Genomic DNA, 24,834 nt, shown 5'->3' on the forward strand with positions numbered 1-24,834 from the left:
GAAAAAAATCTTTGCGAAACCGCTGCTGAGGGTGCAGTTTTCAATAATTGCTGCACACGCGCTGTAATGTTCAGATTGAAAATATTCTTTCGCTGTCATTTGACCATGAAGACATTATGGAAAAGATTGAGTGTAGCGCCGCGCGATGCGAAACTTCTCACGCGATCCGGAAGATGGCGCAAGGTGCGAGTACGAGTGATGACGTAAATAAGGTCATGACCAATAGCAGCCATTTGAGGAACTGCGCGGGATATTTTGAAAGTCAAAATTGAATACAACCAAAGTTCCCGAAAGACTAAAACAATATACGTTCGTTCCACTGCAATGTATTTCGATTGTATACGAATTCAAGAAGCGTTCGAAGTTTAATAAAGCATAAATTTTTTGCGGGCACAAATCAATAGAGCTGCACGAAGAGGAAGATTTGTAGGCAGACAATTAATCTTGAGAGATCAAGCACAGCTGTTGCCGCGTTGTATAGTTCAATCTTTTAAATCGTTACCGAGGGACTCGCAGGCATCTGCAACAATTTTGTGATAATAAACAGGATCATTAATCAAAGGTGAAGAGCAGGAAGATAATAGTGCTGCAGCACACTCTCGCTCGCAGAGGAGGGTTGGCAAATTATAAATGATCGAGTACCAGCGTAAAAGTTACGATGTCAATTTCGCTAAACCAGGTACCGTGATCACTGTGTTTATGTGATTGATTTATTGATACATTTCATACATTCGTTTGAATTACTGACAATGAGCAATAGACTATTTAATTCGCGTTTACACGAGTTTTTTTTAGACCAGCCGGCTGCTTTGATCGTCGGCCTTGAACCGAAATTAAATTCAGATTTAGTCGTCTACATCCATCGTTGACCTGGGGTATAACGACGTCTTCGAACGACTGGCGTCCGGTATCACGACACAATAAAACGTGTCGTTTGAAATCGCGTGGGACAAGGGAACGCTGCTCATTCCATACCTATGTTTTTTTTTTAAATTCCTCGTAGGCCGAGTCTTCTATGGAAAAGCTCTGATCTGCCCAGGCGAGCAAACTGTGCCTTATAACTGATACGGTTCACTGTTATTTTTCAACTGGCACAACCCGGTTCGCTGAATATTTTATACTTTCAATCAGATAGATGTTGCCCTCTCATCCGGTGTACGAGACGACGATTTTTTTATGTGTAAATTTTCACTTCAACGTGTCAAGGGGACCAGCATAAGTTAAATTTGATATTAATAGAGAATATACAGATTCGGTCACGCTAATAATATTATGTTCTATAATGTTACGTTTCTCTACTGTAGACGGCATAAATCACAGAGATAGGAGTAAACAGTTCAGGCATCCTTGAACTGGTTTTAGCTTATTAATAATCGGAAACTAATGACACTCGTAAAGAATTGAAAAGGTGCAATTTTTTTTCGATAAATGTCTGTCTTTCAATTCAATCTATGATCTGATTTCAGTTGACAAGATGGCTATCAGAAAGAAAGCAAGTTCTGCTAAGATTTTTCGTGACAAAGCTATTGTTAAAAATGCCATTTTTCTTACCATTGTAAAATTGAAATAAAATTATTTTGCAAGAAAATAAACCCATTCATAAAACTTCACTAATACCGATTTCCGTTGGTAACATTTTAATTTATTATGTGTACTGTTTCCAAAAATAGCAAACAATTTGATGTTTCTTACAAGGGTGTCTAATTTTTGAGAAAATACAGTCGTTATAAAAAAGCACATGATACGGTGTAAGGTTTCAGCTTTGTACTATAAGTCCGGAAAAGTTTTCAGAGATACAATAATTTCTTAGCTGGTAGGTCTATCCCGAGTTGAAACTTTGTTTGCTTGCGTAATTTTTTTCACTCAAGTTTGAAAATAAAATAAATCCTTATCTTACAGAAGAGTTGAATAGGTTTCACAAGGTTCTCAGGGATTCGAGAACTTTTATCTTACCCTGAGATGCAAAGGGAAAATGTGTTTATTGGCTAATTTAGGTGAACTCAATTCACGAATTCGACCATCTTCTATACAAGCGTCTAGTTTTATTATAAGCCACATACGTAAAAAATGGAATGACTAAAATAGAATACAAACGAAAAACAGAATATCATAAGCATCAGTCTCAAATTTCAGAAAAAAATTCACTTCTGGTGAAAGGAATTGTGATAAACTGAAGTCCAGCGAAAAAAATGGATCGCAGACGATTTTTAGGATATTCGTTCACAAGACAAATTGGCCCCTGATCTACCGAAATTGGACAAATAATACGATTTTGATAATAAAAAAAGACGACAATGTGACGTCATTCAAATTTTTATTAACTCTAGTTTCTTTATTTTAATTTTTTTGTTCCGCGTTGAGTAGAAACTCTGTTGACACGATTAAACTCGATTAACCGAGTCTTAACTTTCCGAACCCAGCTATCTATCTTGTTATTTTTTTTTTTTCAACTTATGTTTCCACAGGATTGTACGTTCTGTAAACATCCTTAAGAACTTCTGCATCCTGGATAAAAGTCACAACGCGCATGTAGCAAAGTGTTAAATTGTGTCCCCTGAATTGTGAATACCGTTTCCAAAAATAGTAGAAGAGGAGTGCAGGAAAGAGTTGACTCACAATCGGACGGAGGGAACAGCGCGAGGTAAACAAGTAAGAAAATTTGCGTGGCTTACGAATTTTTCACGTAAGATATATAATGCCTGGTGACCGTCAAAGTTCGTGTTCACTCGTTCAGCGCGTCCGCTTTCCCGTCTGCTCTTTCTCGAATGTAAATATAATATCACAGAGTGCTGTCGTAAATATTATTTCGTCTGAGATGGGTGGGCAAGATTTTCAGGATACCAATACTAGCGTGTATTTCATTTTATCCGAGTGTACAAGGCGCTACTGCAACATCGTCGCTCTCAGGCAACGTTGGATTGCGACTTTCTTGGATTTCAAATACAGTAGATAATCACGTCAATAACAAGAATGAAATGCATAAAAATTTCGACGGAATATCAACCGATAGAAAATGAGGAAGACGAACCTCACGTCGATTGTAATACTATATTTTAGGTGCACGAAAAGAAGTCCTGGATTATTTTCAGGTGGTGTCCTGGTCCAGTAAAGATTCCGATAAAATTATAAAATCGATCGAAATTGAATTGAAATCGATTGAAATTTTGCGTCGTGTAATCGCAAAATGTGCGCGTGTACTTATGGCCATCAAAATCTGAGCTTAGTTGACTTTTATCTAAAAAACAGCATAAAACCACCATTCTACATGATATTTCTGAACAGATAGATCCCAAGAAGAATTGTATTTCACGCTGAAGAAAAGAAACCGTAAGCTTTTTAGAAAATGGTGACAATTGGCGATTGTCAATTGTTCGAAGGTGCCTAGGCTCAGATTCTAATCGACGTAAGTGCACGCCTACATTTTACAATTCACACGACGTAACATTTTCTTGATTTAGATTGATTTTATAATATAATCGGAATATATTCCTTAAGAAAAATCGAACGCCGCAAGGACGAACGATTTGGATGCAGCGTTTCGAAGATATTGGAAAAAATTCTGGGCCCAGTATTGTTCGACCAGGGCACCCTCGTAAAAAAAATTCTAACCATAAGCTATATAAATCGTGAGAATTGCTTCGTTCTTCGCTTTCAGGTATTCATGTATATTCAATTTTCCTTCTCAATGTGTATCATTCGCACGCATAATTAAGCAGCTTCTCGCGAAAAATTTCATTTTGCGAAACCAATTTACTGACGTCACATTATTTAGTCGCATCGAGATAATTATATACAACATAAAGAGACGAAAAGCAATCTAATGTCTATCGTCACTTCTTTAGAAGTAATATCTACATAAATGAATATTGTTCGTTTCACTTTCAAAAGGTGCAGAGATGCGATCTCATTTTGTTAAAGTTACCTACTCAGGGTAACGCAGTTAATTAGTAATTATTTCACAATTAGTCAACACGCTTTGGTTCTCTTTCTCCCTTTCTCTAAGGTGTAATTCCAGGACACACAAACATTCAAATTCATATTCTCGCTCTCTATCTCTTTCACTTTCTCTTTGAAGGTGAGAGAAGAATCGCTTCTCTGCACCCTCGTTGCAGTGTAGCTAATTTGGATGATAATTTAGGAGTATAATTAGATTGGCTTACCTCTCCGTTGTGCTCTTGACTACTTCACGCTTCCATAGGCCACAGGTAAGCTCGCGAGCTGTAGCAGCGAAAAGCAGAACGTTGATTGTCAGCAGAATGCCGACTGGTCCAAAGAAGTAAGTCAGACTCTCCATGCTTCCTGAACAAATAAAACACACGATATTATTATCAGAGATTTGAGCATAGCAGCTCAAGAGTGACTTCAAATTACGGCCGAGCGTTCCTTGGTTGGCCGTGCGCCCAGCTTACCGTCAGAGCATTTTTTATTTAAAAAATTATTGTAATTCTTGGTTCTCGTCTAGCGACCTTAATATTGCATGAATACAGTATCACGATGGCTCATTTTACTCCTCATTCTATCCGGAATTGCGCAAACTGTGCACGTTTTCGTCCCTGAAATCCGGGAAATGTGGGAATAGTAACACCTGTCAAAAAACCTTTAATTTTTTGGACGATTTCGGGATATGAGTAACTTTCCTGAATTCCGCTACAAAAGAGCGATGTACCGTCGAAATTTGAACCCTTTCCGTTCGTTTGTTTACTTAATATAGGAAGTCAAAGGGTGAGTTTGCTCAGTCAGTAAAGGTAGGAGTGCTACATGACCTTAACAAATATCATTTCAACGAAACTGCGAGCTCTCGCATTTCACTGATGCGGTTATACTTTCTGTTTTTCATAACTTGCGGTCGCAACTTGATTCTTAACAACATTTTCCCACTGAGTGCATCGTCTTTCCGGCTGTTACAACGCGTACCTTTTTTATCACTGTGCCCCGCTTAACCGATTGCATGTAGAATTATCGAAAGCGGCGGTATACGTGGAATTTCCAGCTCTACTTGTGGCGCAATAAACGGAAGACATTTGGAGTGAAGACGGAAAAATAATTTCACCGTTGTTCAGGTCGATAACCGTATAATCGCGGAAGAACGTAAATTGCTAGGTAGACGCGGAGATCCAGAATCGAGAATGTGTAGAAATAGCAATCGGGTCCCGCGATATAATTCGCACGTTGTGTAATGTTTGGTTACGTTAAAGATCGTTTACGATTAATTTATTTCACATAGCTCGGCAGAAAATTGGCAACGGCAGCGTTTATTTAGAACGCGATTTAGCGGGCTTAGCGAATCGATGGAGTTTGGAAAATTCGCGAATAATCGGTTATCGCGGCGTTGCTACTCAGCTCGATCGGTAAAAACGAACAACTGAATATTTACTCTGGACAATTTCCATGGTTCAATTTCTTAAAATCAGTCGTTTGGTCAATCTATGCAGGACGTAACGCAGACGTGAACGTGAAATGATTTTCTTCTTTCACAATTTCAAGAGATAACAGACGTATAGTATAAATGGCCAAAAATTCGAAGTACGCCAGCCGCGTTTATTTCTAAATCACAGTTAACTTCTCAAGAATAATTCATACGTCAATTGGTCTGGTTCTGGGGAAACTGACTCAAAAAATATACGGATAATATAGCTTCTTACACACCTACGACAGACAGTCACTGAAGTCTATATTTACCGTATATGAAAATCAATTTTTCATTGACTTGTCCCATGCCGCAAAAGTTATTTTACTATACTCGTTATTTTACCTAAAACTACGGAAGTGGTTTCTGGGTGTTCTCAAAAAAATTCAGTAAAGCGGTTCATATCATTGGTTTCTGAATTTGCGATATTTTTCCAACAGTCTTACATCAAGCCAGTCGCGTGTTTGTAAATTTTGTAAACTCCCGGTTGTATGTATTCAGAGCGGAAGTAAAGTTATTAGTATCACCCTGAAGATGAAACGTTGAATTTTCATTGGATCTCAATGTTTTGGTTCGTTAGTTTTGCTTCGTTTAACTTACAGGTTTGATCAGATGTCTGGTAAAATCGACCGATCCATCTTAGAGTGTATCGCAAAAATAAAAAACTTTTGTTGAAAATTCAATTTTTTCCAAAACAACGTAAATAGTGGGAATTTCTGGGACCGGCTCTAAACTCGGACCAATCAGTTTTCCCCGTTTGGTTCGCAAGTGATCACGGTTTATCGAAATCTAGACAAGTATTAGATTTACCCTCAAAATCGCAATACTTTTTTCCAGTTTTTCCCATACTCATTTCCATCGAGTTCTTACCCCGCGAGGTGTGAACGAAAAAATACTTCAATAGGCGCGATAGAATTAGCACGATTAATTTATAAACGTGGTAGCGCGATACGAGATCAGACTTGTATATTTAGACGAAGGGAGAACTGCTTACACAGTTGAAAATTACGAGCCGGAAACCAGAATCTAATGGTTTTAGAATTCGGCGCGGAGTTCGTTTTGATTAGCTGTCAAGTCTCTGCGTGCATTATTAGAACCTGAGCCGGGATTGTGGCGCCTGGTAAACGTTATGGGGTGTCTTGCATGGGGCGTGCCAGGACGTACCGGGAGCTGCCAGGTTATCAGTCGTCAAAATCAATGTCCGTGCATCGCGTTAACGGAAGTCGCGCTATTAATGCAGCTGAAAAGGGTGAATTTATTCCATATAGCAAATTGCTCGTCAGCAACGACATCGGGTTTGTTTATTACCGGCATTCGATCGGGGAGTCGAATGTGATTTTCAATTTCACAATCGTTTTTGACGTGAATAACTTGAGAGTGGAATGTTGAAAATTCGGAGGATATATACACACATTCTTGTTGCAACAACATTTAAACATTAGTTACTGCCGCTTTTTTGTACCTTTTGTTTAAGATGTTTTTAAAAAATTTTCTTTGACTTACTTCAATCAACCGGCAAATCAACTTCTGTAAAATCAATATAGTTTGCAAATAATAAATGAAGAGGTGCTTTACTTTGAAATATGTTCATATTAACGAAGAAATATGTCAGGCGATTTGTGTTGGGTTCATAGCTAAAAAAATTAGCTATTATTCGTTGAAATTGAAGAAACTGATTTAGCATTATCATAAAGTATCTGATAATGTGATCCATCACAGATCAGCAATTAATGAAGTAATTCTATCAAAATTCACGGTTTTCAATTCTTTACGGTACCAAGGGGATAGTTTTTTGACGAAATATAAAATGTTTTTTTTTTTTTAACTGTACACCTCAAGTAAACGGAATACTGTATACTGCATACGAAGCAATTTATTAATCTATTTTGACAATTTTGCCTTCCTATGCTTACAATAAATTTGTTCTTATACAGATTCTTAAAATATTAGACCCCTTTATATTCTGTAATAAATTCCACTCGTAGGCCGTTTAAGAAAACCAGCATCTGTAAGTTTGATTGAATTCACACTTTCTATCAATGTTTTGAACGATAAAAAGAACAATTCAAGACCAAATGTTCCCATTCTATCATATCGGAGTTTTTGCATTTGTTGACCGACTCTATTATTCCTAATTACCTTGTCAGCTATTTGTCTAGAAGAATAACGATAATTCTGGTTTCATTTTCCACGGAAATTCAGTAATCCCCGAATAGACCAAGAGCAGCTGTAGTAGAATGGATACTGGAAAAGTTTAATTTAAAGTTCTCATCACCGCGTGAAATCGTTTTCGGAGAATCAAAAGACAAACAATGCTTCTTACTGGTATTGGTTTATGACTAAAATGTTCAAGAAACAATCAATTCAATTTTTAGTAAGTGTAAATCTACAAAATAATTTAAAACTGACACAAATATAAGTTGCAGATTTGATAAAAGTTGTACAAATGGCGATGTCGACTTCGCACGGTAACGATTCAAAAACAGATTATTGTTCCAACGATTCAATGTAAAACAATTTCGAAGGTGGGGCAGAATTTACTTTCGCCTTTGCATTGAGTTGCTGTATAAATATAGCAGTAAGATATAGCTTGCTCGGTCTCTGCAAAAATAAACTTATACATACGCAAAGGAATCGACTCGTTCGAAAATATTCTTCGAACAAATAAAGACAGGTACAGTTTTGAAGCTGAAACAATAAACATCAAGAACATGCAACAACCTCAATATCGTAATTCGTAGCTGTTCTTGTAATTCCTGTTTCGATCTACCGAACGGCAGAGTAAGTTGAATTATAATTATGGAGGTTGGTTGGCCGAAAACCGATCGGTCGTGCGTTGAGCATTCACCAAATCACGATATTCAGAAACTACGACGATCTACTCAGAAATACGGAAGTAAAAATTGGGGGAATCATAAGCAAGGGCTTATATAAATATGCTTCATTTTAAATAGATTCCAAATAGCAAAAATTTAGTGGGTTCCTTCTATTTCACTCTATGATGCCCCATCTGAATGCGGAAAATTGTTTTCGATAAATTCACTGAAAAACTTTGTTTTGGTTATATTGACATCGTTAGATATTCAGTTTTTTTCAACGCTTGCTTGGAAAGTTCGATTTTCGAATCCTGTGGAGTTCGCGTAAATCGCCCCATTTCCGAACAGTGCGGTAAACCGACGTTGGCGCATGCGCATAAGTAAAATGCTCAATTTTACACACTAGGATTATCTTTTTTGGTGCATTTCAAAAAAATCAATTGTATGCACTGTTTCAATGGCGGTAAATTACCAAACCCCAATTTCACATGCCGTCTATGGCACCGTCGCGACGGTGCTTCTCAGGTAATACTTTCCTTCAAAGGTATTGCAAAAATAGCGTGTGTCAAACGTATGGGCAATATCTGCCAATATTCGTCTAAACGGAAATCGCCCACTTTCCACACTGGTAATACAATATAATATGGCAATATTACACCGGTATCGATTATGATCAAAAAATGGCAGTATTAAATCGACTTCTGATAAAATAGGATAACTGTTTCACTTTTGGACAAAATGAGCCATGTAGAGTGAAATGGAATGACTCTATACCGACTTTAAAAAAATTTGAAGATATTTGAAATAAAGAATCGAAATCTACGCTTTTGTACATAGTCCCGGTATATATTTTATTTTACGTAACATCGAGAATGTTTTACGCGTTTTTTCATGTGTGTTTTCCGAACACAAAGTACGCGTTTCTATGACGGTCCAGTGAGATTGCGAATGCGCATGCGCGGAGTACTGCACGCATGCGCTGTCGCGAACAAATCTGATATTACGCGACCCTAACCTCAATTTCGTACTTCGTGCAAAAACGCGTAACATACGCTTGCAATACAATGAATCGTGTGCAACAAGGTGGCAAGGGTATTTTCGCCTCGCATATTTGCAATATTCATCTACGGCTCACCTTCAACCCATATTGCAAACTTACGCTCGGTCCGAAAAGACCGAGTTGTCCTCCTTGTTACACAATATACTATTTATTTTTTTTTGTGTATTTCGGAAGAGATCTTGATGCTAATTTGCGACTAGAATAATGTGATAAATACTCAATCTACGACTACGTCTTACCGAATTTAACGAACAGTATCGGTTTTTAGCCAATCACTCTCCTTGAGTATGTGGAGCGAGAACGAGAGAGAGAAATGGTAATGAAAAAATAATAAGAACAATAGTACGACAAGTGTAATTATCGGGCGGTGAACTATGGAAGTAAAGCGGAAGTCGAAGCGATGGGAGGAATTGGAGCGAGGGGTGCGGCGCTCCAGCTTATAGAATAGAATAGCGATTACTAACTACATCCCTCCGTCTATCCAGTATAACGTTATCAGCTGTGTCACCCCATGGAAGACAAACCCATAAATAATCTCCCGGCTGGAGTCGCTGGCCCTTTTGCTCGCAAAGAGTATCGCATTATCGTAATAAGTGGAGAATAGTAGCTTGCATTGTAATCGACCCAGTTTTACTCTCTCGCAATTTACGTACTTGCTGGCCAATTCGCGTATGGTAAACACGCCTGTGTGTGCTGGGAAATCTCGTGCGTTTGTCGGCGCGAAGCGATGTTGGTCGCACTGATGCACCCAAGTAGTGCTGGGTGGCCGGCCGTATATCTGGGGGTCTATTTTTAAATATAGGTGACCGATAAATCATCGACGCCGTAGGTGTGCTCCGTGCATTTATCAATTCCTTTAAACGAATCATAGGTGAGATCAGGCGGGGACGGTAAAATTTTTCATTGTACAATTTTTCCGCAGAATTAAGTTATAAAAATTATACACATGCACCGCGTATTACTTTCAGCCCCATTTTACGACGTTGCGTGACTGGTGTGTATCGTTTACATATATTTTCTAAAATTTTATTCATAAGACTGCCTTTTCCCGCATACCAATTACCTACCTAAAATATAGCTCAATTTTCTTGAAAACAATGAAAAATAAATTCGCCATTGAATTTTACAATACGGAGATTTTTCTGTTTGGTATTCAATTTTTTTCTACACCACGGTCTACATTATTTTCAATTTTCATTTCGCTGTCATTAAGTCCACTGCGAATTAGTCAAGGAATTAATGCGATTAGTGATAATTCGAAAATATTAAATATAGACTTAAGATTCAGATTAAAAATTTTCATTTTTGTAATTTTATGATCAACGACTTTTGTTTTATCAAAAAAACATTTGAGTCCATAACTCAATGATGTCGTGAAAATGATTATTAATCATTCTTGATCACATTGTGGATAGTAGGAATACTTTTCAGAAGATGTAAAATTCCAGCCAATAATTCATTACATTTGTTTCATTGTTGCATGGAAACTTGTATACCAACGTTCGTCTATAGACATACGGAAAAAGATTTCCTTCATTTCAATCTGTCAGCCTGGCAGAAGATAAACACAATAGATGTACAGACGGTGAGCAATATTCAACGTTTGGTGACATAGACGCTTTCTGATCAGAAGACATGCACCAAAAGATTTTAAGTAAAGCTCATTACGATCTCACCCTCGAAGCAACTTAGAGCGCTTCCCCTCTGCAATTTTTTTTTTTTGTTTTGAGAGGAATAGCTTCTCCCACCCATTCTAGTGAATGGTTGAGCAAAGAGAGGGAGGGAGGGAGAGAGAGAGGTAGAGAGAGAGAGAGAGAAAAGAAGAGCTCTCGGTCTATGCTCCCTCCATAAAACCAAACCGGAAAAACAATTTTCAATTGGTCTGTTCGACAAACTTCGATGTCGGCGATCTCGAAAACGGCCGAGTGAGAAATCTGATACTGATAAAACTTGGCAGCCAAATGAAAAAGATTTGAAAGAAAAATGAGAATAACAAAAATTTTTGGAAAACCAAAAATTTATACATTTTTCAAAAATAAATATATAACTGAGAAAAATATGATCGTTTATTTAGAAAAATAATAAGGAGGAAAAGTATACGTTTGTCGGTAGAACATTAAAAATCGATTTATTTTCGGTATAACCGGAAGTTTAAATTAAACTGGACGTGGCAATTTTTCATGCCGATCATTAGATTGTAAAATCCTGTAAGTTTCAAATTTTTTCATCCAGCCATTTTCAAGATCATTGCGGAAGTTTGTCGGTCAGACCGACATACCGGCAGACCGACATTTTCTGAAAACCTATTTTTCGGATTCCATAGGTTCGAATCTCAAAGATTCGTTGAATTTAGAACAAATGATTTTCGACCGAAATCAATACTTTTCTTATATCGCTAAAGATGATGAAGAGTAAAATTGTTTATCCCGAGATTACTTCTAAAAATTGCTAAATGGAATGATTGAATGTTCGGTACTTGAAGTAGGCTTTTATACCAGCTTTCCAACTCTGAAATTATTAAATAGATAAAAGTCAGAGAGCGGGTTAGAGAGACGAGGTGAATGTCTGAAGAATTTTTTGTACGGACGAAGAAAAGTTTGGATGCCAAAAATTTCTGGCTTTTTATTGTCTAACGTTATTTGTACAGAACCGTAATAACGTTTCAGAGACAGGGAGTTCTGTGGACATTAAGAAAGTTTCTATCTGCAAGACGTGTAGACATTGTAACGTTGTATAGAGGCGATTCTTCCGTCAGGGATACGGTTGCGTGCGGACTTATCTCTATATATCCGCTTGGATTTGGCTGTTGGCCAACGATAGCTGTTTCCCTAGTTATATCTCACTCAGTGGCAAACCATAACAAACACAAGTGTCTTATTGCTACACCGGTCAATACCTGATGCAATGGGCCACAATTTCGTTTCCCGTTTGTCTTCGCCTCTCTCGTTAATGTGTAGAAATTGAAATATGACCACAGTACATACCAATAGAATCTGTGACTGGACGTGCGATGGGGACAAACTTTGAACTGTCATTTGTCTAACAGACCTAGAGTTATCAACTAAAGAGTACTATGTAAGTTACTAAGTGTTAGGTACAGGTACCTCTGCAGATATCAAACGGTAAAATCTCACTATTATAGCTTGTTGCAGAAAATATGGAAAACTGAGAAGGTGAAGTGTTTCATCCTAACGATGCATATCAATAATCGTAGGCAAATGACGACGGGATGAATGGTAACAGTATTTTGGTATACCAGTTTCAAAATAGATGGAACTTTGGTCATTTTTATCAAAAGCATATAAGACATACACTGTTTAAAAATTGAGGTATCAATGCAAGTTAACATCGTTTGGTGTAAAATTTATACCGCCAATCGGATTAAGAGAGTCAAATTCACGTCAAATAATTTTAAAATCACCACCAAAATGGTGTAGAATTTTATAGAACATTTTTAGCACTACGTATTTTCAACATTATCATTCCAACAGTCTATCTTTGGAGCCATGGTGGTTTGGTTGACCAACTCATTGGTAGACGAAAAAAAGCAGGAAAATCGGAAGTGCAAATCTGAATTATTACCTAGGGGAAGTATCATCAAGATGGGCTATGGAAAGGCAAAAAGGGAATTTGCTTCGACAGCTATGTATAATATATGCTATGCATTCGTAACATTTATCACACAAGCACCATGCAGAATTGCGGACTAGTTATTTACCCTATAAGAGGGTTAGTCTGCGACGGTGGTTCAAAAACGCTCTGAAAATACTCTAAAAACATTTTGTACGATTTTGCACTGATTATCCGAAGAGCCACGCCAGTGTTTTTATTGTTCAGAAAAAATTAACAGTATTCCGTTTTGATGAATGTATATTGAAAAAAAAACAAATGTTATCGAATTTAAATACTATTATCTACACTTATTTTAAATTGATCGAATTCTAAAGTTTGAAAAGAAACTGAATTTCGACGAGACGACGAACCACGAAAAACTTTCCCAACTTCAACGACTTCGTTCAGCCAATTGGACCTTCCCCTATTCTGAAGTTTTACAGGGTCAGAGGGACGGTTGGCCTTTCGGGGATAATAACGATTTTCATCCCGGGGCATAAATTTATATCAGTCACCGTACATTAACGAATCGCATGGATCTTTCGAAATGGCTCTTCCTATAGGGACCGTGCAGTGGTAGTTGGATCCATTTCGTTAAATCCCCTCTTGGAATGCCGGATTTCTGCCTGCTCTCTCATATCCCACGAACGTGTGGAAGGCATTTACGCGTATTCAGAGCTATCACACACGGTGGATGCATGTGTGCGTGGGTATTTATATACTTTTAGATCTACCCCTCGGTTTGGCCGCGGGTCGACCGTGTATCGCCAAGCGCCAGGGTGTCTTCGGATGGCCGGCTGGCGCCGGATTTATATCTACCCCATAGCCGGTATTCTCCGTGACGAGATAGGCAGTCGACGCCAAGGGCCATTGCATCGGTAAGCGAGACTCGGAAGGAAGGAAAAGTGGTGCTCTTGGAGTAACGGAGAAAGAAATACCCAGACTCATCGTGCCGAAAATTTTTTGAATGGCCCTTAGGAAACTTCTTTCACGGAACAAGCAAGATCGCATATCGCTGTCATTGTTAATGTAGACTTTTCACCTACCGTAAAACCAGCAGTATTTCTCGCCGAAACGTGGTCTGAGGAATATGAGTCCAGGTTGTTCCGGCAGATTGTCAAGCAGTGCCGCTAAACCGGCTATAAAGAGAGGACCGCCCCAAGCGTAACAGGCGTACACCCTAAGCCTCAAAATTTCCTGGCCCTTTTCCAGACTCGCCGGCCTCAAGTCTCTGCAAGAGAAAAAGAAAACACTTTACTTCACCAGTTTATTCCGCATGACGGAGCGTGTCAACGTGTAGAAGGATAGAAAGATACAGAGAGAATTTCAATGAGAATTTGTTATTTAGTGAGTTCAAATGACTCACGTAGAGAATCGAGGAGATTATCTAACGATCAGATTTGCTGTTTTTCTGGTCTCGTGTATCCGAAAGTACGTATCGCTAATTGATATGTTGAGCCAATGTTAGACGGTCTCCATAATATGGTGCGACTGTTTCGTTGAATTACGTGACCAGACTAGTAACGATTTAAGAAGATTATTTTACACCGGACGCAATTGTGCGTGAATGACGTGTTTCATTCAACCGAGAAAATGGCATATTTAAAATTCACGTATAATTCTTGCAGTCTCAATCGAACTGCAAGCCAAGATGGATAAGGATTACCGTTTGGTGTTCTGTGATGTATACAACTGAAGTCGTAGGTATTAATTGGCTCATTAGTTTCGATCATTCATCTTGCCATTAGAAAGTTGTAGTGCCGATTTTTTGATTTCTTTCTTGAAAGTGAGCCACGACCGACTGAGAGAATGTAGGGTGAGGACGTCATTAGGGATTTGGGTCTCCTGTAGTACGGATGTAAGACCTGCATCGATCATGTGCGAGCTGGCTTTGCCAAGTGGGAGAGGTAATAAATAAGAGTGATGTTGGCATTAGCGTTAGTGACAGGTCGTTGCTACTCAGGTATAAGTGTATACGTTATAGCATGTGGGCATGTACGCGGTTGTCAAGACGTCGCTTTATTAGGGACGGGACATGGCAGTGGTCATCGTCGCAGACGCCAGCGAATCACCACCTTGAAATAAATGTCTGGATTAAAAATACTCTGTCGATGTCGTCCCTGTGCCGACTATAAAATCTTGGAGCTCTAAAAAATCAATGCCCCTGGTATATGTATAGCAACAGTACGCTCTACGGGGCGGTTATCCACAACGTTCCCCTCAGCCAGAAGCTGATCGCATATTAAAATCGATCAATAGATGTATCACGTTTCTGACGCACAAGGAAAAGAAACTGCTTCTAGACGTTTATTGGATCATCGCATAATGGCGCTTGATCGGCCAGATCTGTATCGAGATTTTCTAAGCTGGGAAAAGGGCTCACTCGGTGACTACTTATAATACCAATGCAATATTGTAAGCAAAATTTAGTAGTTCCTAACTAGGTTCAAGTCACGCATAAGTACGACTTGCACTGTAAAGACGATGCTATATTCCTTCATAACTTGACCAACTGAAATTACTTTTGTTACACTTCTTAGTAACGACAAATCAGTGAGACTGTAATATAGATTATATCACTGGGCCAAGTAGGAAAATAGAATCACCTTAAGTCGTGTATCTCATTGAAGAATTTGTGAAATGCAGTATAAAAGATATGTGGCATTAGTTAGAGTTACAGAAGTCGTTACATATGATTTAAAGTCACCTGCAGATTTATATAATCATATGTCGGGTGAAGTTGTAGCCTGGTAATCCAATATCAATTATTGCAGCTTGGAATTAGGTACACAGACTGATTGAACTTGATTCTATATAAAAGCGTAATTTTTAGAAAATTCTACTCCGGCTTTTCAGTTTTTTACATGGTGTTATGGTCAGGGTGGATGTCGGAGATTCGATAACGGGAGACAATGCGACGTCAATCAGTTGAAGCATCGTGTCGTATTCACCTCGCGACGCTGCGGTAATTTCCCACAGAATACCGATCAGCGTGAATGACGTCCGGAATTATGACGTCATTAAAACGGAGCTCGAACAATGACTACGGACACAGGTTTACGGTTATAATTATTACTCGGCATGTTAGCACGACGAGACTGGGAAGGTGCTAGAAATTTTAACGGGTTTGAAATCATTCCATCGCCCCATCTCGGCGAGATCATAAACTGAACCCAACAATGCGCTCGTAACGATCTAGTCGGTGAAATTTGTATCCAGAATCGAACCAGTTTAGGCCCATGAATTCTGAATGTTGCTTTGCAATACTACAGATTTCGGAACCATGCCTAACTCTTGATACTTAAACCTTAATGATGGATACTTAGAATCTAGCAATCATCAAGATTATTGAGTAACAGGGTTCTACATCCTAGCTTTGTGAAATGACTTTGCTAAAAAAATGTATTATGATTCGTCAAAATTCCATATACGAAAAAACCAAGATGAATTTCGGGGAAATATTAAGAGACGTAATATTGGAGAGCTTTTCGCCCTGCGGATGAAAGCGATGAGGGGTAGAGCATGGTTGGACTTGATACGCGTATCGATTGGGTATAGAATAATACACCAGTTGCGTTAAGTTTCGATGGATTAGGATAGGTTAGGATTAACGACACGAACTGTAAACGAGCTCAAGTGTGAGTTCCGTGGTGACAATTGCAGGATAGTGGCAGGAGGGCCCAGGTTCACTGTCGTTCGTGAGCATCGCGTGTCGCACGGAAGCGAATTTCTTTCAGCTCGATCTTGTGCGCGTTCTATACCCAGTGTGGAACAGAAGCTGGTATAGAAAGGTATCACATAACGTACCGTTACGTCGTCGTAGTGCTTCCATCCTTCGGGTTAGGCTGAATTTACAACGACTGTCAACGAGTCTCATTCCACAGTCTCATTAAGATCCGGTTTTGGGCCAATCTCTTATCAAAGGATGAAAATCGAGGAAGATGATCGTGATGGGTAAATTACGAATTCGACTTGAGTCGGTGTGAACGAAAGAATGTTTAAGTTCTGGAGCCGGATCCCGCAGTGTGAATTCTACTGCAGCCACTGAACGCGAATGCGGGAACAAAGCGAGTGCAAACTCGTTTCACCAGATTGAAGGATACTTGGAACCGTGAGGTCACGAGAGCTCGATGGGATAATAGGTGAGAGGGTCGCAGGAGAGGGTTGAAGCGGAGATTTGCGCGCGGCAAGAAACTGTCCGCGAAATTGTACAGAGCGTCATAAGAATGTTTGGAATTAAAATTTTTACCCTTTGAGCAACGTAAAATATTCAAACCGAGTTCTACGATGCCTTTAGGGACTCCCTATCCCCCGGACAGGAGCTCTCCAAAGTCCTCGAGACGGTTCTACAGTCCAAACAAACGGCTTCGAATCCGGAGTAAAGAGCGCCAAGGGAGTTGACGGTTGTCTCTGACAAGTGGTCATTTGTTGATGAAGGGAAAGGACGCTTAGCCGTGAAACTCGGAGGACTCAGACTGGGAGACTGATCATCAAATCGGTGCTAGATTTTGGAACGGGGAACACGTCGGTGTCCTTTGTGATGTGATAATGGCCTCTTGTTGTTTTCGAGGAACACTTCGTAACACGATCCTTCAACAGGATTGCTAAGCATCCAATGAAACCTACAATGACAGTGAGCGAAGCTTGTGAAGGACAGCAATCTGCAGGTACGAATGAAAAGGTCATAGTTACGCGGACTTCTCTAAGCCGTACTATAATTACAGTACGTGAACTAGGTACAACCTGGTCTAACTGGCTGCAAGCATATCTTTTGCGGTACGCTATCTGCGCGTGATTGGTCGTATCGATTTAAGTTGTGGTTAACCAGACTACCATGAAGAGTCGACGCTACTACATTCTAATGTACCGTGGAGTAATTATTTATAACACAGGGATTACTTTCACATATTACCTACATTTTTTGTTGCATTTCTCAATTGAGAGTTCTAGATTTGAATTTTTTTCAAAGTAACATTTTGACGTTCACAGTTCTTGACGACACTAATTCTTCAATTATGGCGTAGCTGGTGGTTCTATACATGCACGTTGGAGATGAACATGAATGCATATACTAAACGAAAGTGTGTCCATAACTCAATGTTTGTAAATATTTTTTTGATTTGTAGATCGCGTCATGTTTAATACACCGTAGTGCAAATGCAGACTTGCGAAACTGCTGTGTCTTGAAAAAATCTAACTTCTATGAATTTGATGCACACAGTACATACGAGACTTCTTGGGTAGCTCACAGCTCGTCCTTGACAGTCGGAGGACAAGGACATTCTCGAATCATTAAACCGCAACACACGACCTTTCCGAGCGGCATGCTCAGAGAAGACGGAATAAATTTTCATAGGATGTACATGTATAGGTGTAGCGGCAGCCTCTCTCGGACGTGGAAGACCAGAATCTATACTCCGCGTGTATATTGTACACTCAACGACTCTTGAAGGTTTCCCATTTGCGAAGAAGCGGAATGTGCGTTTTATACTACTGCACTTACGGTAGTCCCAGCATCTTGTGTAAAAACGTTGAAGTATAAGCTATAAGTATATGAGTGGTAACGAGGGCTGATGGCAGAGCAAGAAGTGCAGGGTTTAAAAAAAAAACGTCGGAAAAAGGATGGAAAAAACAACATGAACTGACTGCATGGCGTGGCGGCGTTTTTTAGCCGTGTAATTATTTACCTTATAAATACATTCCATATTGTCACTTATTTTTCCGATCTTACTCATCTTCTTCCTGCAGTTATCTACGCGTTTGGCATTGCGCAAAATTCCACTTTGACTTTTCCATGCCAGTGCTCGTTGCGAACGCGCTGGATTAAAAGACGAGGGAAAATTCATATTGTATGGATCACATACAGTATTATACACGCACGGAGTAAGATCAGGCGACTTCTTTTCTTTCAAGATAGAAATCATATTTCAGATGTGCTGCACGAAGAATACTTACATTCGTGAAAAAATGTCCGTAGACAATTTCTGTTCAAACTCTGTCCAAGGATTTCATTGCCGCCTTTGGAAGATACGATTCTATGAATAAAGTCGAAGCATAATGCGCCTCATTAAATCCAAAGTAGCGACTTATAACTTGGCGCCTGCACTCGTGGAGGCTTAGGTTCAAGGGGGGAGTCTGCACGTTCCTGACGTGGCATTACAGAGGATTTGGATAGGAATGAAAGCCTGGCGTAGGGATTATTATACCCCGAACAAATCATTGCAACCGAACGGCTGGAAAAGACCCGGCAAGTTCAGGTCCCCCGGATCCATTGTCGACCGTATATCTTTACAAAACTGTATTATATATATTCACCAGTTCCGAATCCTCACCCCGTAAGGTCTTATTCCGCTGGGGGATCTTCCCGCATCGGGATTTATTTGACGGTCGCACTGCATCATATTTCAGTTTAATGAAAACCTTTTCTTCCTTATGAAAAGAGCCCATCTGCTGATGCTCGACGGCCGTTCGAAGCGAATCTTTATTCATAGGACTCGCCTTTTTCCTAATGACAAACGGACAAGTCTTCGACTAACAACGTCCCGTTTCTCTTATACGACAACCTCAATTACCGATTCTGTACCCAGACCCGCGGTTGCCGAGTAACCTTGGTTTAAAAATACGCGAACCCATCTCTCAGCACATGGTCTGAAAATTCGCGCGTGCTTGCAGACTGCAGCCACAAATGGACCACTCGAAAAGCAGGTTGTGGATCGTAGGAAACGGATAGCAGGCTTTCTGCGTCTATGTTTGTAGTACGCAATGCAGAAAGCTACACGCGATTGCGGCACAGCAAGCGGACGCGAGAGCTGTGATGTGAAAGTGTTCCAGGAAGCAGAGGAACGCCTGCAGACAGTAGACTGGTTCAAAAAGCGACGAGAACGTTTCAAGCCGGACAAATACCCCATTCATTCATTGGCGCGAGTCAAAAGGTAATGCGCTTTTAAGTAGATGAAATTAATGCACTGAAGTTGCGAAGACGAGTCGTTGGAGATGCTCGTCTGCTTTCTGCTGCTGCCGTGCTGGCGCGATCTCGTGTCTGGGACTGCGATTAATTCCTCTCTTGCATTCAGAGCGGTTTAATGTATTCCTCAAGTCTCTAAGGTCGCCGTATTACACGTTACTGGCGGGCTATTCTGCATCCGCGGCGAAGTTGCTTATAATTACGCTGATTATGTCAACGATACATGTTCATCGGCCTTGCGTCTTGGAACAAAACCGAATAGACAACTAAGCTACGCGTGGTACGCAAACAATTCCAAGATACGGAAAGATGCGGGAGGAAAAGGATTCTTTGAATGTATATAAAATTGAGTCTGAAAAATTAAGTTCACATACCATCAATCTCATTAGAATCTAATCAGAGTTGAAACAATTTACTGGTAAAACCTTTTTCTACATTTTTTATATATCATCTATGATCCAACTATTCAAATTTTGATTTATTCATTTCCATTAATTTCTATTACAATAGACATGTTTTTTTTTTTCATTCGTGGTCACTGTCATTGGGGCAAATAAGATTGCTTGAGCTTAATTAAACGGTGCTTCATCTTTTCTCAACTTTTGATGTGGACTATAGATAGGTGTAATTCTACCTCGATATAGTGCATTACTGAAACCCTCATACGGGCCCCGAATTTGATTTCTTATGAATAATAGTTTTTGGAATGACAGGCAACTTTTTGACCATCGGTATTGAAACGACCCTCTTCTAAGCAATATTTTATCATTAATTGGCGCGTGTGGCTCAATCACACAGGTCCTTTCTACAGACTTGAAATCACAAGGACGGGGTGTTTTTTACAGCGGTACCGTCCTTTGTGCCTTTGCATTCACAAGTTCTAGGCAGTCGTTGAATATTAATAAGCTACCAGTCACGCTGGCGCGAGCGAAGGGTTCTTCTTGCTCCAATGTACAACGCGATATGTATGTACATGCATCGATCGGAACAGCTACCCCACAACCTTAAATTGCATAAATGTATGCGTCGCGTCTCATATAAAGTCGTTCAAGTTCCCGACAAAGACCAATTTTGTAGAGCCAACATGTACATCTTTCGAGATTTTGTGTTATTCCAGGCAGCATTTTATTACCTTCTATTACATCTAGAGGTCGAGTTTTCTCATAACTATCCATGCACAGATGTTGCAACACTAACCGGCAAGAAATGCATACATATATATATATATATATATATTTGTAAATATATATATATATTTATGACTCTGGAATGAGGTGTCGAGCGGTTATATAAGCAGTTTCTGCGCAAAAATTATGTAGTAGCGCAGGAAATATTGAGCAACGCTTTTACGCTTTTACGCTTTTTGTCGGTTTTCAAAAAGGTTTCATCATTCTATACTTTCATACTTATTTAACGATACAGAGAACCGCTCTCAAGTTTTGATTTTGATTATCCTGGAATGAGACCGCATCTTACTTCAACTCACAAAATGGTCCTAAATTTCCTGACATGATATTATGCCATAATCTTCCGTCATTGAGTATTTAATTGGCTAAAAAATACTTCGAAACCAATTCATACTGCTATTCAATTATAATAGGTCAGGGTATTTTACTAATGAATTCTGAAAATTTCAAAACCGTAGAATCGTCACAGAAAACGAGTTATAAGCGTTAGTTTTTTTTTTTTCAGTGCCCTGATTTATGAACAACTAATTCCAGTACTGATTAGTTTAAATTTCAATTAGATTTAATACTAAAAAGAAGTAAAGTCTACGCAAAACGGTTTGGCAACTCTGTCATCGTCTATCATAACACTTCTCCATTTAAATAGTAGCCTAATTTTGAATCAATAATTGTTAGAAATTGGACGTTGAAAAAACAAGTAAGTAAATAGATGAATGAAAAGAAGAATATTGAAAAATAATCATGAATTTGATATTAGTATTCTCATTAAAAAGTTTTTGATTTTTTGATGTAAGCATGGGGGTTAAATGGAGAATATATACACAAAATCTAAAGTGACGATTTTTTCCTCGCGAAAATTGTGATAAGTAAAAAAAGCATGCGTTCAAGCTATATTTATCGTCCCACTTAAACGATTTTGATAAAATAACTTGAACAGAAACAAGTAGAAAACATTAGGATAAATACTATCTTTGTTAAAATAAAACATAGACAACAATGTACAAAGGAGATGGCTGAATTGCATAAGAAAACGAGGTCACGAGGTGGCATGGTGCACGCCTATTTTGTGTTTTGGCCAACGAATATATAAACCAGGAGTATCGTTCGTTTTTCTTTCCGTGCATTCAACGGCGATTAGCCCGTCTTCGAGTCGTCTTATCGTGCGAGGTGAAACAGCAACAATTGTTGCCTCGCATCGCGCGTTGGAACCGCTGCGTGGTAGCGATGAAGTAAACTCATTCCTGTCACGTACTCCTTCATTGGAGCAGCCGATCGGACTGTCCATTTAATTGCGCCTTTGAACTCTGTTGGTATAAGTGACGTGGCTAGTCACAGAAGATCCTTTCACGCTTATGGGATACTCCCGCGGAGGTGGAAGTGGAGGCGGAGGCGGAGAAGCCGCACTATGTGCAGACGGTCGTTGCAGAGGTCAACCACAGCGGATGTTATCCGATTTTTCACGCAGCCGTATGAAGCCTCCTGACGCCTACGCTGCTTTTAGATGATATTTCTGAACCTCCCACTTATGGAATCGGTAATACACTCGAATCTATCAGAGGCTGGATAGTTAAAATATTCGAATACTGCTGTCCGACTATTTTCACGCGATTAGTCCAGTCAAAATAGGTCTGAATTAAAAATACTCAGGATATAGGGGTTTTTGATCTTCACGAACTTAAATCTCAAGTCATTTTTGAGCTGCATAGCCGGCGTTTCGAGAAAACAGCAAAATTTGACGTTTTTTGCGTGTTTCTCAAAAACTGCTATCGATGGGTAAAAAATGAGTTGACCATCGTGGGGAACGGAAAATTCTACATCGAATTATGCCCGCGCATGTCGGAAACGGAGTCGGATTAACCAATTAAGAAAACCGGAATTAGTGTACCAAAATTCCCCAGATGGCATCGATAAGTAGGATTTCTGTTTTCTTAATTTGTTATTCGACTCCGTTTTCGACGTGTGAGGACATAATTCGATGTAGAATTTCCCGCACTACGCGATGGTCAAGACATCTTTCATCTATAGATAGTAGTTTTTGAGGACAACGCAAAAAGCACCATATATTGCTGTTTTATCGAGACGCCGGCTATGCAGCTTAAAAATGACTACAGATCTGAGTTCCTGAAGGTCGAAAACCCCTATACACAAAAATGCAGCCATATCCTGAATATTTTCAAGTCAGACCTAGGTCAACTGGACTAGCATACAGAATTTGTACACATAGGTATATTGGCCCGAGAATGCAGCACATTACTCAACTCAATTGCTACTCAACATTGTAAAGAAATGTGATTTTGACAGTCAGTGCTTGATTGAGTTAATGCTGCGTAAAAAATAAAGGCTTTTCAAAATGTCCATTAACGACCATCCACTGTAGTCCATCAAAGAGTGTATCACGAATGTTCAAACGCTTGATTTAACTTTACTGCAAAGGTTTAAGCTTCGGGTATGAGATTTCTAAGCGATTCATTTCACCCGTAACTTCGATACCTTTGCATATGGATTTGATTAAAATTGGCCGCAGGGTGGCGAATCCTGAGAGTCTGGCTAGCCTTCCCGATATTCAAATCAGCACTTGACCATTTCTGCATGCACCATGGCTCTTGGCATCAGCTGACCAAATGCGAGGAGCGTTGAAAGAAGATTCTTCTCGGTGATTTCCCTCTCTCTTTGCAACGTAAGCTTATCTTGTGCTCAATCTTTCGCAAGAGGTCGCAGCCAAATTGAAAATTTATAGCAGTTGAAAAATTCTCGCAGGATTTTCGCAGAAATTCAATAGATGGGTAGCAGCTTAGTTATAGGGAATTGTTACATCACACTAATGGAATTTTATGAGGGGTATTAGCGCGTGAGATTGAAAAAGTGCGCCCACTCGCAATGGCAGCAATTTTGCACGTATATTATATATTGAAGTAAATAATTGAGTTGTGATGTCACCGGACAGACTTAGATCAAGTGCTGAGCATTGATTTGCTCACCGAATATTATACTCTGAAATGATTTCATGAGTGTAAATAGTATCGATAGAAGTTTAATTTGTAAAAAAAAGAAACAAGACGGTTTAACATAATATTATGACTGTAAATGAATAATGATTTTCAATAAAGCTATTCGTACCGTATACTCTTTACTGATACATATTTTAGGATGTTAAATTTTGCAACGGGGCAGGATAAAGATTAGGCCTCGAGAATACAATAAAGATTAATAAATATTTCAGTACAGTATGCGCTTTTATGTGTCTTTCTTAACTGTACCTATCCAACATGCGATAAATAATAATTCCCACCTTCAGTCATTGCTACAGATTACTCCGAAACTATCGCTTCACCACAATTTTCAGGTTCTCATATGAGATGAATTTTTGATAATATCGACAATTTTCAATAGTTATACAAATAAAGTTTTCGAAGAGTACACAGACAGAACAAAATTGAAAAAGTTGCAAAAGCCTCGTGATGACTTTTCCAGTTTTTTAAGCATATTCGCGAGTACCCCGATTTACTCAATTTCCATTTTGTGTATGAACACTGTCCACATTTTATCAATATTAAATGTTTGCTCGAGTCATTCACATATGCGGGAGGGAAAGCGTACAGTTTTACTCGATTTTACCAACAAAAATTCTACATGCTCGCGATATTAAATTTGCGATCTCTATTAGCCGGGTTTAGCTACCGACCCGCGAAGCGCGCGAGCAAGGGCTTCGTCGCTCACAATCAGAGAGTAATTAACAGAGTTACCACACGAAAGCTAATCAATTGCCAGCAAAGCCAGCGTGTAGGTGT

General features: G+C 39.3%; 1 protein-coding gene across 1 annotated transcript in view; it reads right to left on the bottom strand.

Annotated features, from left to right (window-relative positions):
- The window catches only part of LOC107221510 (probable G-protein coupled receptor Mth-like 1), a 127,549-nt gene that overhangs the window by 10,821 nt on the left and 91,894 nt on the right, over window positions 1–24,834 (bottom strand). Inside the window, exons 4-5 of the mRNA XM_015660514.2 lie at window positions 13,942–14,126; window positions 4,161–4,299 (exon numbers count right to left, since the gene is read on the bottom strand). Coding sequence (XP_015516000.2) covers window positions 4,161–4,299; window positions 13,942–14,126 — 324 coding nt within the window. The remainder of the gene's footprint in view (window positions 1–4,160; window positions 4,300–13,941; window positions 14,127–24,834) is intronic.

This window comes from Neodiprion lecontei, chromosome 5 (assembly GCF_021901455.1).
Source record: "Neodiprion lecontei isolate iyNeoLeco1 chromosome 5, iyNeoLeco1.1, whole genome shotgun sequence".
Lineage (NCBI taxonomy): Eukaryota > Metazoa > Arthropoda > Insecta > Hymenoptera > Diprionidae > Neodiprion > Neodiprion lecontei.